This window comes from Sciurus vulgaris (genome assembly GCF_902686455.1).
Source record: "Sciurus vulgaris genome assembly, chromosome: 7".
NCBI classification, from domain to species: Eukaryota; Metazoa; Chordata; class Mammalia; order Rodentia; family Sciuridae; genus Sciurus; species Sciurus vulgaris.
Genome location: NC_136467.1, coordinates 67,296,090 through 67,310,204, shown reverse-complemented (window position 1 = coordinate 67,310,204; position 14,115 = coordinate 67,296,090). Strand labels below are relative to the sequence as shown.

General features: G+C 36.2%; 1 protein-coding gene across 2 annotated transcripts in view; it reads left to right on the top strand.

The window, feature by feature from the left end:
* KLHL32 (kelch like family member 32) overlaps positions 1–14,115 on the top strand; it is a 186,638-nt gene that overhangs the window by 40,287 nt on the left and 132,236 nt on the right. For both annotated transcript variants that reach the window (XM_079147137.1, XM_079147136.1), the window contains exons 2-3: positions 4,460–4,547; positions 12,314–12,494. In XM_079147137.1, coding sequence (XP_079003263.1) covers positions 4,525–4,547; positions 12,314–12,494 — 204 coding nt within the window. In that variant the 5' untranslated portion in view covers positions 4,460–4,524. The remainder of the gene's footprint in view (positions 1–4,459; positions 4,548–12,313; positions 12,495–14,115) is intronic.

The window sequence follows — 14,115 nt, the reverse complement described above, 5'->3', positions numbered from 1 at the left end:
TACCACCATTCCTGACCAAATAATCAAGTCTTTTCTATATTAAAAGAATTGTAGGGTTTTGGAAGTAAGAATGGGGCATTTTTGCTCTTTGGGCCTAAATTTCTGTTGAGGTGGCAAATTGTGCTTTTGATCACTCATTGGTCTTTTCCTGTAACAGTTAAGCCCTCAGTTCTTTTTTATTCAGAGGAAGAACTTGGGTATTTTCAATCTCTGAAATGGAAAGCATCCTTGTTAATATTCAGGAATACACTTTCTATACAGGGAAGTATGCTAGTGGGGTACCCTTGGATATTTGCTGTTCAGACAAAAGGAACATCTATTATCACTTTTTAGGCACCACATGCTAATGTCTTGATGTTAAAAATGTATCACTTCATGTGATAAATAGAAATCCTAGAGTTAAATTATCATTTCATGTAATACATAAACAAAACAATGACTGGAACCATTGCATACATCCCAATATGTTTTATGCTTAGATGCAATATTTCCTTTCAAGGCATATTAATTTGGTATTGAATTGGAATCAAGAAGTCCTTGAGTACATTGGAAAATTATCTAATGTGGCTAGGTTTTTGTGGTCATGACCTATGTCTATAATTCATAATTGGCACAAAAGTCTCAAAACTTGCTGGGTATGGTGGCACATGCCTGTAATCTCAGAAACTCAAGAAGCTGAGGCAGGAGGATTGCAAATTTGAGGTCAGCCTTAGCAACTTAAGTGGGGCCCTGTCTCAAAATAAAAAATAAAAAGGGGGGCTGGGGTTGTGGCTCAGTGGTAGAGGGCTTGCTTTGAATGTGTGAGGCACTGGGTTTGATTCTCAGCACTACATATAAATAAATTAAAAATAAAGGTCCATTGAAAGCTAAGAAAAGATTTTAAAAACTAAAAATTTAAAAAAGTACTGGGAATGCAGCTTAGTGGTTAAGTGCCCCTAGGTTCAATCCCTGGTACCATAAATAAATAAATAAATAAATAAATATCTCTGGGCTTTTCCAATGTATCACTTCTGTATGTCTTGTATTTTACTTCTACTTGCTTAATGTCTGGTAATCATTCCCTTTAATTACTATAAATTACAGATACCAGGAGTAAGTAGTATTTTAAAAAATCATCTGGTATTATTTTAAGGATTATAATGCTAAAACACTATTAAAAATATATGATAACAAGAATAAACTAGTTTTCTTATATGTTGATAGGTTTGGTATCCAATTAGTAGCTTAACTTTAGTATCCTATGTTTCTTGATCATCTTAACCTAGTTAGTCTTTCTGGTCCTTCGTTCTCTGAATGTCATCAGGACCTATGGGACATTTGCTTTTTTCCTCTCCTTTCACACTATTATGGTTTAATAAGATATTAAAAAGGTTAGTACTTGTCATGTTAACTACACTGGCAAAAAGTGAAACATAAGTAAAAATCAATCCACTTACCTGTCACCTGAACAAATCTCAATAGAATTCATATTTGTATATTTAATAATAAAAGAAGATGCACATTGACATTTACTGAGATCCCATAACACATCAGTCTTTTATAAATGGAAACTCCCTTTACAAAAGGAAAATTTGTGTCCTGTTAGAGCTTTTCCTGCAGCTACTAACTCTCAAATGGCCATTAGTGAAAGAGCTATATTTTAGAAGGGCATATTCTGGTTCCCTTCCCTGCCTGTTCCTTTAAAGTAGTTATGCTGCAGAGAAAAATTCCCTCCTTTCTTCTTGAGTTCCTTAAACTGAGCTAAGAAGCTTATGGAATGATACTGAAAAAATGTAATTACCCTTTCTTATAGTGACCTTTAATATTCAGAGACTAAATATCCAGAGAACAAATTCTCTGTTCAGTAAAGTGATATATTTATTTATTCAGTGGTTGCGTAAAAGTTCTTCAAGAGATGACCAAGGGCAGGGCCTACTTGGAAAAAAAAAAAAAAAAAAACTTAAGAGGAGTCTGACTGGAGTTGGGCCAAGGAGAGAATCTTTGTCTTGCCAATGGGCTCACAAAGTTGTAGGTGACCATAGTTGAAAGAGACCTCCGAGGTGATCACTCTCAATTCACAGAAAAAGAGCTGTTCCCCATTGTGCCAACGCCAACTAGCATCCCCTTAGGATTTGTGATGAATGTGGTTAATGTTTCTGATGGTGCGTTAGCAGGCCTAGGAGCTGGGTATCTGGAGAGCAATTCTAGCCTTTCCTTATATCTCCAGTGTCCCACCATGCTGGTCTACCTCTAAATCCAGTTATGGATTCTGGGCAGGGGAAAGACAGGAGATGTCCTATATCTCCCTGACTCATGGGAGGAGTTGAGAATCTTGGATTAGGAAGGAATCCACATTTCAGGCACATGAAAAAGTGCAAGGTGTGCTAGGCACGGTGGCACACTCCAGTAAACCCAGTGGCTCGGGAGGCTAAGGCAGGGGGATTGAGAGTTCAAAGCCAGCCTCAGCAAAAGTGAGACACTAAGCAAGTCAGTCAGTAAGACTCTGTCTCTAAATAAAATCTAAAATAGGACTGGGGATGTGGCTCAGTGGTCAAGTGCCACTGAGTTCAATCCCCAGTACCCAAAAGAGAAAAAAAAAAAAAAGAAAAGAAAAGAAAAGAAAAAGTGCAAGCAAGCTAGTAGCTGAGGGAGAATAGGTCTAAATGGCTAGTGCTGACAACCAGCCATACTGTACACTGTCAGGGACATTTCCATAAAAACAGTGTATTTGCCCACAAATTTTAACTTTAATCCAATTAAATATTAAATAATGTATAGAACAAATAGTAAATAATAAATAATAGTAAAAAAATTTTAATGGTGATTTCATAACTCATTTTGACTCACCTTTAAGGGATATCCATTTCATTAAACTTTGCAGATGTAGCAGATTATCAGTAGATAATTTTGGAGAAGAGATCATTTAGTGAGTTGACCTCCAAACAGTAAGTGTCTATAGAGGGAATTTATTTTGTAATTTTCAATGATCATGTCTGAAATGTTTGAAAAAATCAAGTTAGATTTGTCCTTTAATTGTGAATTACATAAACTTTTATGATTTGTATTCTCCATTTACCTGATTATTGGGAGTGTTTTCAAAACATTGGGCTTTTGGATAGATTAAGCTTTTTTACCTCCCTGTAATAAAAGGTATTCTTTGCAATTTTAAAGCTCAAGTGTCTGTCTCTATTAGTGTTTGTGTTAGGATATAACAGCCTTGAGTTTATAACCCGGATTCTGAAAGGAAACTGTAGTATCATTGGGTTGCTAAGCCAGCGTCTCAGCTAATTAAACAATGTACCTAGAATCATTCTGACCACCTGTGCTGCTTACTCATAATGAATCAATTAAAAATGACTAATTTGATAAATTAGGTTTATCAAAACTTACATTAGAAATAAATGAAAGTATAGATATCCTGTCTTTCATAATTAAAAAAAATAAGAATTAAAAGATACAAAATTGTATAAAAAAATGTTTGAATCATGGTATGAAGTATGATCATACCAATTGAGGTTTTCTGTCCAATATAACAAATCCTGTATTTTAGTCAGATTGCAAATTGTAGCTCTCTTTTTTATACAAATCAGTAGAAATAGGCACAGTTTAGCATATTCCTTTCATAGGCATTTTCACCCTGTTTTCGCTTTTCAAAATAAAATTGAGACAGAAGGAAGCCTATTTAACTTTTCCAGATTGCAATTAATTTTGCTACTTGGGTGTATTAGAAAATGGGAGCTAGACCCTCTAGTGAGAGTTGTAAAGTATAGTCATGGAGCAGGTCCCAGACTGTTTAAATAATTATTTTTTTGTTTAGAGATACATCAATGATTTAAAACCAAGACAAGGGTGGGAGCAGGAAGTAAATGAGTAAGTGTATATAGCTGAGGAGCCATTTAAAGCCTGACAACTGCTTCCTATTACATATTTCAATTATGCTAATCCTGTAAGAATCCAGTCTTCATTTCCTGCTAATTTTCATCCTCTTTATGTCATTTTTTTTCATCTAGTTTTCAGAAATCTGTTCCTTGAATAGAAAATCATCTTTCTGTAAACACTTAGCCAAGAAGTACTTGATTTAACTTAATTTCATTAATCATGTTTGGAAGGGAAGTAAAATCTCTATGAAGGACAAGTCAACTAGTATCAGTGATTCAGATCATCCTAACTTTCTTTTATCAAATCAGTTTTCCCCCTTGGCTACCCGATGTTTTATTTTATATTCAATCTTTAATTAAATATTATTAATTCTCAAATATATTTGACTTTCTAGTCCTTGAATAATGTGAAAAAGCTTAAACATTTCATGACATCTAGAACCATTGCATATTAAAAGAGCATGGTGTCAGAACATTACATGTCAACAATGGAACTTTTTGGCCTGTCTCCTCAGGACTCAAACTTTAGCATCAGGAAGACCCAGAATGTGCTTTTTTTGCATTTAGCTCAATATGCTCTTCTTTCTTATCTTTTTGTCCAGCTGGAATGCTTGCTGATTCCTCTGCAAACTTCTAAGACCGAGACCCTGAGGAGCCCAGCTAGAGAATGCCGTCCGAACGCTGCCTCAGGTATGTACTGTAGGGTGATGTCCTTGCTTCATCTATTGGCCCTGAAATGTTCATAGTGCACATTCCAGACCAAGCAGAGGCTGAACACATATTTGAAGGAATAAACCAACCAATCAGAGCATTTTTGATTTTGGTATGGTGGCATAGGACTAAACACTATTACCTAGATGTTTGTTAAACCTAAAGAAATTTCATGGCTCTTTGAATGCTATTATTTTTTTTTCCTTTGGAATACTAACCTCCCTCAAACAAAAGGTATACCACTATAAAGGTATATGATTTTTTTTAAACAATTCAGAAAACTAAACACATATATGAGTATTGTCCCCTCTAAAGCAATCACTTTGGAGAGTGCAATGCTTACCCTCAAAATCTTGATAACATTTTCCTTTAATAATTCACTTGTTTAATAGATACTTTTTGAACCAAGTACTGCCTGGTTCAGAGGACCTAGCTATGAATAAAACAGATAAGGTTCCTGCCCTCATGAAATGGATATTCCATGGGATAAATAGACATTAAATAATCAAACCAGCAACAATTCGAATATAGTTGTGAAAAATGCTCTGAAGGAAAAGTACAGGATAAACGCAGTAAGGAAATGCCTTCCTGAGGAAGTGCTTTATGACCTGAGATCTGGAGGACTGAGGGAGCAGCTTGGCACGTTCTAGAAATAGTAGGAGCCAAGAGAGAGCACATGGCATTTATCTGAATATTCTCACGGCAGACAAATCTTCATCATCCTCAAGGAAATAGTCAAAAAGATTAAGAGATGTGATAAAGATGGGGAGTGCATATTTTAATATTAAGAATTGGGCATGCCTATTAAATAATCAGACCAGCTTTTTTCCATGACTCTGAAGTTATTAAAGGTGACTAGTTCCAAGAATGTGTTCAGAAATGCTGGCATAGCTATAGCAAGTATAATGCCTCCACTCTTCCCACATGAGTCTGTTGCACTTGGTCAGTTTTGCTCAATGGGGAATGAGGGTGTATTGTATGCAACATCTAGCAACATTTTGGGTTATCTCCAGGAGTGGGGATATGATTGGCATTTAATAAGTAGAGGTCAGGAATTCCTTTAAACATCATACAATATATATGACAATTCCCCACAGCAAAACCCATTCTAGTTCAGAATGTCAGTAATATTGCAACTGAGAAACCCTACCTGGATCTAGTATCCAACCAATATAGCACATAGGGACTGTGGTTATCTGTCTGCCACCACCTCAGCCAAGGCATTTATTTCTGACTACCAGGATCAGTGTGCATTCTCAAAAATGATGTTTACTTTCAGTTTGCCATTGCTGTTTTTCTTAACGCCCATTCTAGCATCACTTGTTTTCTACAGTACAACATCTCATCTATAATATTCTCTCCTGCTCTGCTTTGACACAGAACTGTCTCTTCCCACCTCTTACTCCTCCACCACGCCAGGTAGAACTGTTGCAATATGACCAAATGCTCTGCTGTATCAAAGTCCCTCATTCTAAAAGCTCTGTTTATCTCCTGACTTCACTGAGACCTGTCCTCCTCTGAGGACCACTTTTCTTACAGCCCTCTCAAGTAGGAAGCATTATCTATTTCCTTATATCCCATGTATTTCAAGGATGGATGGAGAAATTGTTCTCATCCTGGGACATGGCTTTGTTTCTAGATCATTAGTCCTTAGACTAGTTGTTCAAGAAGACCATGACAAAGATGTGCTGTTTTGAAGGTAGTACTCTTCAGCTCTCTTATTCTCTCCCCTTCTTAGTTTAAGTCAAGGTCATTTCCCTCATTCACTGAGAATGTTGGCACCTCGCTTGTAACCTTTCAGGGTCCTCAGTATCAGTATGGAAGATCTTTCGAGCTTTATGGTCCTTGGACCTTCATCCTGCTTACCTCCTAAGACCTTCTTCTCCTTCCACTGAGCTACCCACTCCCATGGTCACACCTTAGGCCTTGTCATCTGCAGTAATTACTTCATTTCTGAAATCAGTACACCAGCACTTTACGCTTCTAGAACCTCCTCTCCTGACTTGCTGATTTATTTACCCCTATTAGTAGGACTGCATTGTGATCTCACTGCACTGTCTCATCTACTAGCCCTGCTACTTTCTATTCCCAATCAAATCTTTCTTCTCCCCTTTTCCCTTCTTTTATTTAAAAAAAAAATTAGTTGTAGATGGAAAAATGTCTCTGATTTATTTATTTATTTATTTATTTATTTATTTATTTATTTTTATGTGGTGCTGAGGCTCCAACCCAGTGCCTCACAGGTGCTAGGGAAGGACTCTGCCACTGAGCTACAATCCCAGTCCCTCATTTCCCTTCTTAACCAGTTATATTCTGTCATCCTTACTAAATCCTTAATTTCTTACATTCCTGGTATTTTCCATTCATTGTCTCTTACATCCAGATGAGCTCAACTACCTCTATTTCATGCCTACATTGTCCATTGGAGATCAGTTCACAAAATCTTTAGATTCAATAAGCAAAAATGCCCGGAGGTTTAGTATGTGTTTGTGGGCTACCTATTTATTCCCTGCTATTTAAGGGGTAATCCTTTTCTACAACTAAGCCCAATCTTGCTTCTGTGCTTTAAATTCCATCTTTTTTGTTTTCCTGGTGACCTTTGTTGGCTATCAAGTGTGTTCTTGAAACAGAGCTGTACTTCTGCTACCCCTCTGTGCAAATGAGTCATAGATTATAGCTCTAGCCAAGACTTCGTTTTGAGCTTCAGATCCATGAATCAAACTATGTGTTTGATATGTGCACTTGGGAGTCTTAAAGACCACTCAAACTTAACATATCCCAAACCAAATTTATCATCTTCTCTGCAGTTCAGATCCCTTTTCACTGGGAATTGATATAAACAGAAATGTAGGCATCTTCATGGTGACCTCCTTCCTTCCCACCTCCATATTTAATCCACCACCTAGGCCTCTATATTTCTCTCTGAATAGCTTTCAGACCCATTCATCTAGATCTCTATTCCCATGCTCCAGTGCAAGTCCATAACTCATCTGAACTATAGCTGCAGTCTAGAAATGCTCTTATCTAGCCCAGTCTCCCCATCTGCTCTTGATACTGCAGCTTGAGTAACCTTTTCTGTGACTTCCCATGACTCTTAGGATAACCTAACCAAGATATCCTGCATGAGTGGGCTCCAGCCTCTGCTGCTCTGGCCTCTCCTATACCAGATTCTCCCTTTTTCTCAGGGTTTCAGTCATTAACCATCTGTAGACACTGTGTAAGGGCCATTCGCCCCCATTCCACAGGATCATAGCATTTGCTGTTCTGCCTGGAACACCCCCTCTCATCTTTTTACCAGGGTAATTTATTATGTCCTTTAGCTTGCTCCTCAAGGATCACTTCTTCAGGAAGGCCAGATTACTTGATTAATGTGTAACTGCCTAGCTAAACTGAATGTTCCACAAAAGCGGCTGCCACATCTGGTTTGCTCACTGTTTTATCCCTGCTACCTACAAGCTGAGTAAATATTTATGGGGTGAATGAATGAGGTAAGGGACAATACAAAAGTATTCATTTACAATTAAATTCCTTTCTGTTTATTCTTCATTATTTCATAATCATTTTCCATGTATATTGCCTTTGCTTATTATAATGGTCATTGCTATCCATTATAAAATTTTAAAAATTTATAAAGTGCTTCATAAAAAAATAAGATTAAGTTCCACTACTTTTAGCAGCCTGCCCACTTAAATAAATAGAATTCTTTATGTAAAGAAAAATAAAGGAATGAGACTATTTATGCTAATTGGCTATCTTTGACATCTAAGAGTGCAATTTCTCATTGGGACCCTTACTTGAAGACTACTTGCATATTCTTATATATATAAATAATAGGCAAACAGATACAGAAACTCAGTCAAATTTTAAAATTCAAAATGCAGATGTTTAAAACCACAAAGCCATTTTGGAATTTATATCTTAGAAACTGATTGAACTCAGTCAAATTTTATTCTATGAAAATGAGACCCAGTGGGATTTCTGTGATCAAAAATATTACCTTTTCAAATGAAGGTAGTGACTTGCACTGATGCAGTGACTTGCTGTGAGTAGGGTGTACACTCTTATGAACTTCGTGCTCTGCATTCAATTTATCAGTTTTTGCCATCCATCCAAGAATGAAAGTTACAGGCTTAAAGTCATGAATAGTCCTATTCCCTAAGACCTCATTTATTAATCTCCTCATTACTGATGCTGACATATGGTTGATCAAGTGGTTGTTCCCTGATGTTATTAAAAAACAATCTGCTGCTCAGGGAGTCTAGGCTTCTCACCGTTGCACCAGGGCCTACGTTCAGCCCTGAGGATATAGGAATAGCCATCTTCCTTGGCAGCCTGATTGGGGTCACCTGAAATTCTAGTAAGGTTCATGCGAAAAGAAATAGGGAACATAGCTTACTAGGAACTGCGTAATAGAAGGGAAGCATATATAATTTGAAGTAGACACATTAAAAAAATGGTAAAAAGAAACAGGTCAAATTAATGTTAATGATATATTTTATATAGCCCAAATATGCCCAAACTATAATAATTTAAATATGTAATCAATATTAAAATATTAATGAGATACTTTGCATTCTTTTTTCATACCATCTTTGACATCCTGTGTAGATTTTACACTAACATCACATTTCAATTGTTAGGGACATTCCTCTAAATTGGAGGGTGTAGTTTGCCAATTTAGTGTGGTATAGATGCTGACAAAACTGATGTGTTTCAGCTCCTCATCTTAATTAAATGTGATATGTTGCAGTCTTTGATTCCTCTCCTTCCTGGTTTATGATTATTACTTGGAAAAGTGGGCCTGTTGCAGTGTTCATTGGCCATATATTCCTTAACACTGGAGGGTTGAAGTCTTGCAGATTTGCATCTGAGAGTTGAATGGGAAGTTACTTTCAGAATACAATGATGACTTGTTGATTAGTAGGCCTTTATTTCTTGCCAAATGTTGGAGTATTTGTTTCTGCTTTTAAGGATTTCTAACATATTGGTTCCAAAATATTTGCGATCTTGTGCCAAGTGTTGTCTTAAATATTTAGCTTGTTGTTTTCTTTAAGCTTGAATATTTCTAGCCAAGCTGAATGATCCTGTGAAATTGTACAGCATTACTATTGTTTCAAAGTGGAGTCCTTTATTCTTTGCCAAATTTCATTTTACAGCTGCTCTTTTCTGGCAAGATTTATTTGCTCTCAACAGATATCTGAAATGCAAATACTGATTTAGGCTTAATAATAAGGACATGAATTGTGGCACTATATTTGGAAAAGGAGTAAGGAAACATTTTAAGGAAATTATTTTAATGTGTTCTGTTCCATTGCAAGTGAAATTTCAAAAATCCATTTATTTAGCATTTAAGATGATAGAAAAGGGGAAAAATTTATGAAAGTTTCAAATACATTTTCTAAAGTTGTAATAATAAAATTCTATCTTCTACTCCAAAACTTGAAGTCACAGCACAAAAATTAAAGTTTTTAAAGCATGATTGCAAACATTTATTATCTCATGTTATTACATGCATTTATATTATTCTAAAGGACTGATTTTCAGATTATTATATATAATATAAGTATAAAATTTTTCAGGACTTTTGTGACCTTTATCCCCTTCAGGCATAAATTTTGGAGATTTTCTTTACAGATTTTTTTTTTTAAGCAAAAGAAGTAATAATTCTCAGTGTTATGTTTTCAAAATGCCTGCTCTTGGGCTTTTGGTTTTCTTATCTGTAAAATAGAGCTAATAATACTACCTGCATCCTAGGGCTATTACGAAAGTTGAATGAATTAATAATTATATATCACTAAGAAGAGTTCACTGAACATAGTATAAGCATTGTGTGTCTGTTAGATACATAAAAATGTCATTCTTTTAGGAAAGATTTTTCAAAGACTTCCTAAAGCTCTACTTAGCTGTTATAATTTTTCTGTTACTATTCTGCTTTCTCGTTTCTTTAACTGAACGATGCTAATTAATCTTCATTCTAGGCTCTACATAGAAACTTATAAAAATTATTTATGCCTCTGAACATGGTTTTCAATTACTGATTTTAGGACTGCCTATAGTTAGAGCTTCTAGATGAATGTTCAGTGACAGTCACCATTTCAAAGCTTACTGCCACATTTCAACTGAAAACAATTCGCCCACCTTCCCACAAGAGCTTCCTATATCATCACCTTCTGTCAAGTTATTCTCTTTCCACAGTTCTGACATTTCTGAGGCTTTCCAGTTGAAAATGTCCAATAGGGCTTACTGACTCGACTCTGGCATTTCACGGAAAGCATTTGGTTAATTTTAAGGTGATGATTTGTGCTTCATGTAATGTACCAAGCAACTGTTACCTAAGATGGGCAAAACCCTGTCAATAAACCAGCCATGCAGGCAAGGCTGGGGACCACTCTGTGCTTCCCCTGAGCAGCCCTTGTACACTAAGAAGGAGGAACTCGATGCAGGAATTATTAGCACAGGAAAGACAATGCTCAACATCCTTATGCTGTCTTTACTCAGCTTTAGCAAGCGTCTGCTGTCCAGAAACAGAGTTTCACAGCCTTTTTTCTCCTGGGAGTAACTTATCACTGGTAAGATCACCTATTTCTATCCTGTACCTGTTACCAGATTTAGAGCACTGTGGAGATTTTTGTTGATCCAAGCTGAAATTGTCCATAGCTATCTGTTAATCAGTTTGCATTTTGTGTTTTGGCATTACTTCTTCATTATTTTAGGAAGTTCTAAAGTTTCACCTAAGAGTTTTGAAAGGAAGTAAGGATAAATGTTTAAGGATGGGATAGAGAGTGAAGGGGAAAGTGGATAAATTTAGTGACTGGACGAGATGGACAGGAAAATAAATTGTATAGTCATTCATAAATCTAGTACAGTGATCACATGTAGACATTGAAGACTCAGATTTTACTTTCAATTTTAATTTTTTAAATTTTCATTTACAAAGGCATTTCTTGGCTGGGCGTGGTGGTGAATGCCAGTAATCCCAACAACTCAGGAGTCTGAGGAAGGAGGATCACAAGTTTAAAGCCAGTCTCAGCAATTTAGCAAGACTGTACTTAAAATAAAAAGGAAAAAAAAGGGCTGGGTATGTAGCTTAGTGGCAGAATGCCTATGGGTTCAATTCCCAGTGTTGCAAAAAATATAAAAACACACCAAAAAGTATTCATTTTGATGTTTTCCTGGTGATGCATACTTTTCTAAATTCAATAATCTGCTCTGATTTAATTGCCTTTACATGGAGTGGCCACCTGTAGCTCTTTTTTCCCTAATCAGCATTTGCTTAATTTTCCTGTATTTATTAATGAAGTATTGTGTCTTGAGACATCGCAAGTTACAAAGCTGGAGAAAGACAGATGAACACACACAAACACAAACTCAGAAAGAGGAGCACTAGGAGGAGAGATGAAGAGATCCTGATGGGGCAAGGGAAAGAATCAGAGGAAAGAGAATGTGGACGTAGCTCAGGACTGGGGTTGTGACTCAGTGGTGGAGCACTTGCCTAGCCTATCAGCCTATCAGCACTACATAAAAATAAACATAAATAAAATAAAGGTATTGTGCCCAACTACAACTAAAAAATATTTTTAAAAAAGAACATAACACAGAGGAGATTTTAAAAGTGTATGAACATGAAGGTCAAACTCAGTGCCCTGGAATCCAAGTTCCCTCCATCAGGATAGAGGGATGGGATAGTGTCCAGGAAGCAGGGCTGGTGAGAGAAAAAAAGTTGACTTGATCGTTCTCCTTTGTAGTATTCAAGAAATGCTGACAGGCCAGAGGCTCTGCCACTCAGAATCTCACAATGACAGCGTCCTGGCAGCCTTGAATCAGCAGAGAAGTGACGGCATCCTCTGCGATGTCACCTTGATTGCTGAGGAACAGAAATTCCATGCTCATAAGGCAGTCCTAGCAGCATGCAGTGACTACTTCCGGGTAAGTTAAGGTGCTTTGTTTCTCTTAGGATATCAATAGACAGAGGATGACAGTGTTTCCTGATCAGTTACTCAAGCATGAGCAGATTGTAGTTTCTAGAATTGTGAATGTTGGTGACCTGTGTTCTTTCCTGAGAAAAATGAGATTTGGGTCCCATTGAGATACATCCAGGGCTGGACATCTGGCTGTTTTTCCCTATGGAGAACAGACATGCCCTTAGCATCTGAGCCAAGGGGTATCTGGCACTTTACCCTCATTAGAAAATGTGGGCCAGGGGAGGGATGGTCCAGGATTAAGGACGATAAAAATCTGTAAAACAACTTGTTAAAAAGAAGTTCCTAAATATATGTAGTGTTTCTGATTTTTTGTACATTTTTATGCATGTTCTATACATGTTCTTAATGTTTTCTAAACATTCGCTCCTGGCACAGAGTTGCAATTGGTCTCATAAACCTGAAAGTTGACAGATGTGACTGAAGGAAGATATACTGTCTTGTTTAGTTAGAACTATGGCGTTCAATTTACAGCTGTAAATGATATGTGGGGCTATGATTGACCTTTTTGGAAAGATGAAAGTGTACAGTATGTTTACAGCTGATTAAGTGCCATTCATTTAGCATTTCCTGTGCTTTTGTTATCAAGGACTTTATATGCATTTCTCCATTTAATCCTCATAAACCCATTATTCAAATGCAGATGAGTACTATTAAAATCACCATGTTATGTGTAAGGAAACTGGATCTCAGAGGTTAAATAATTTGTAATAAGTTGGAAAGTAAATGATAAGTCACACAGTTCCTAATTGGTGGATATGAAACTGAAAGCCATGTTTGAGTCTTTACTAGTATGCTATTCTCTCTCTTATTTGATTATAAAAAGGACAACCTGGAAAATTCGTAGCTAGATTTTTTTGAAGTATTAATTCCCGAATATTCATTTTTAATGTTTCTTCGTTCATTAGAGACCAGTATTTTTGAAACATAATGAGTCTCTATATGCATGGAATATATATTTAATTGTGATTTTCTTTAAAAATGTCCCTCACTAAAGTCTCTAAAAGATACAAAAACTACCCTGGACTCATGGCAGTCCTTTGGTTGATTTGGATATTTCCCATAATGATTTTGTTTTTCATGTTAAGAGACAATGCCAATTGCACTCAATTGTCAACTAGCTGTGATGGAGAATTTTCAAAGATGACAAATGATAAAAGAAAACCTTTAAAAATCCTTTTAAATGTGACAAACTGAGTAATGTTGAGGAAAAGAGGTTATTAGTTGAAATTTCTATTTCTAAAATAAAAAGTAGGGATTAAAATGAAAACTCCAAAATGAAGCCAAGTACTTTATCTGTGAAGTGACCTTTTAGTTCAGTTAATATAGTGATCCATGTATGTACTCTCACATTGTCAGGTATTAATCTTCCAGAAAGGTTTTATTATTCAGAAGGCTTTTGAAACAATAAAATACTTTGAATTGTGTGCATATTAAGTTATATGAATTTTGTCTTCTCATAGACCAAAATATATTCTTCTTGGTGCTTAACTTCTTTCCACTTAGGTCTCTCCCTTTTGGGTTTGCAATTTAATTTTTTTATTGGTCCTTTTTAGTTATACATGACA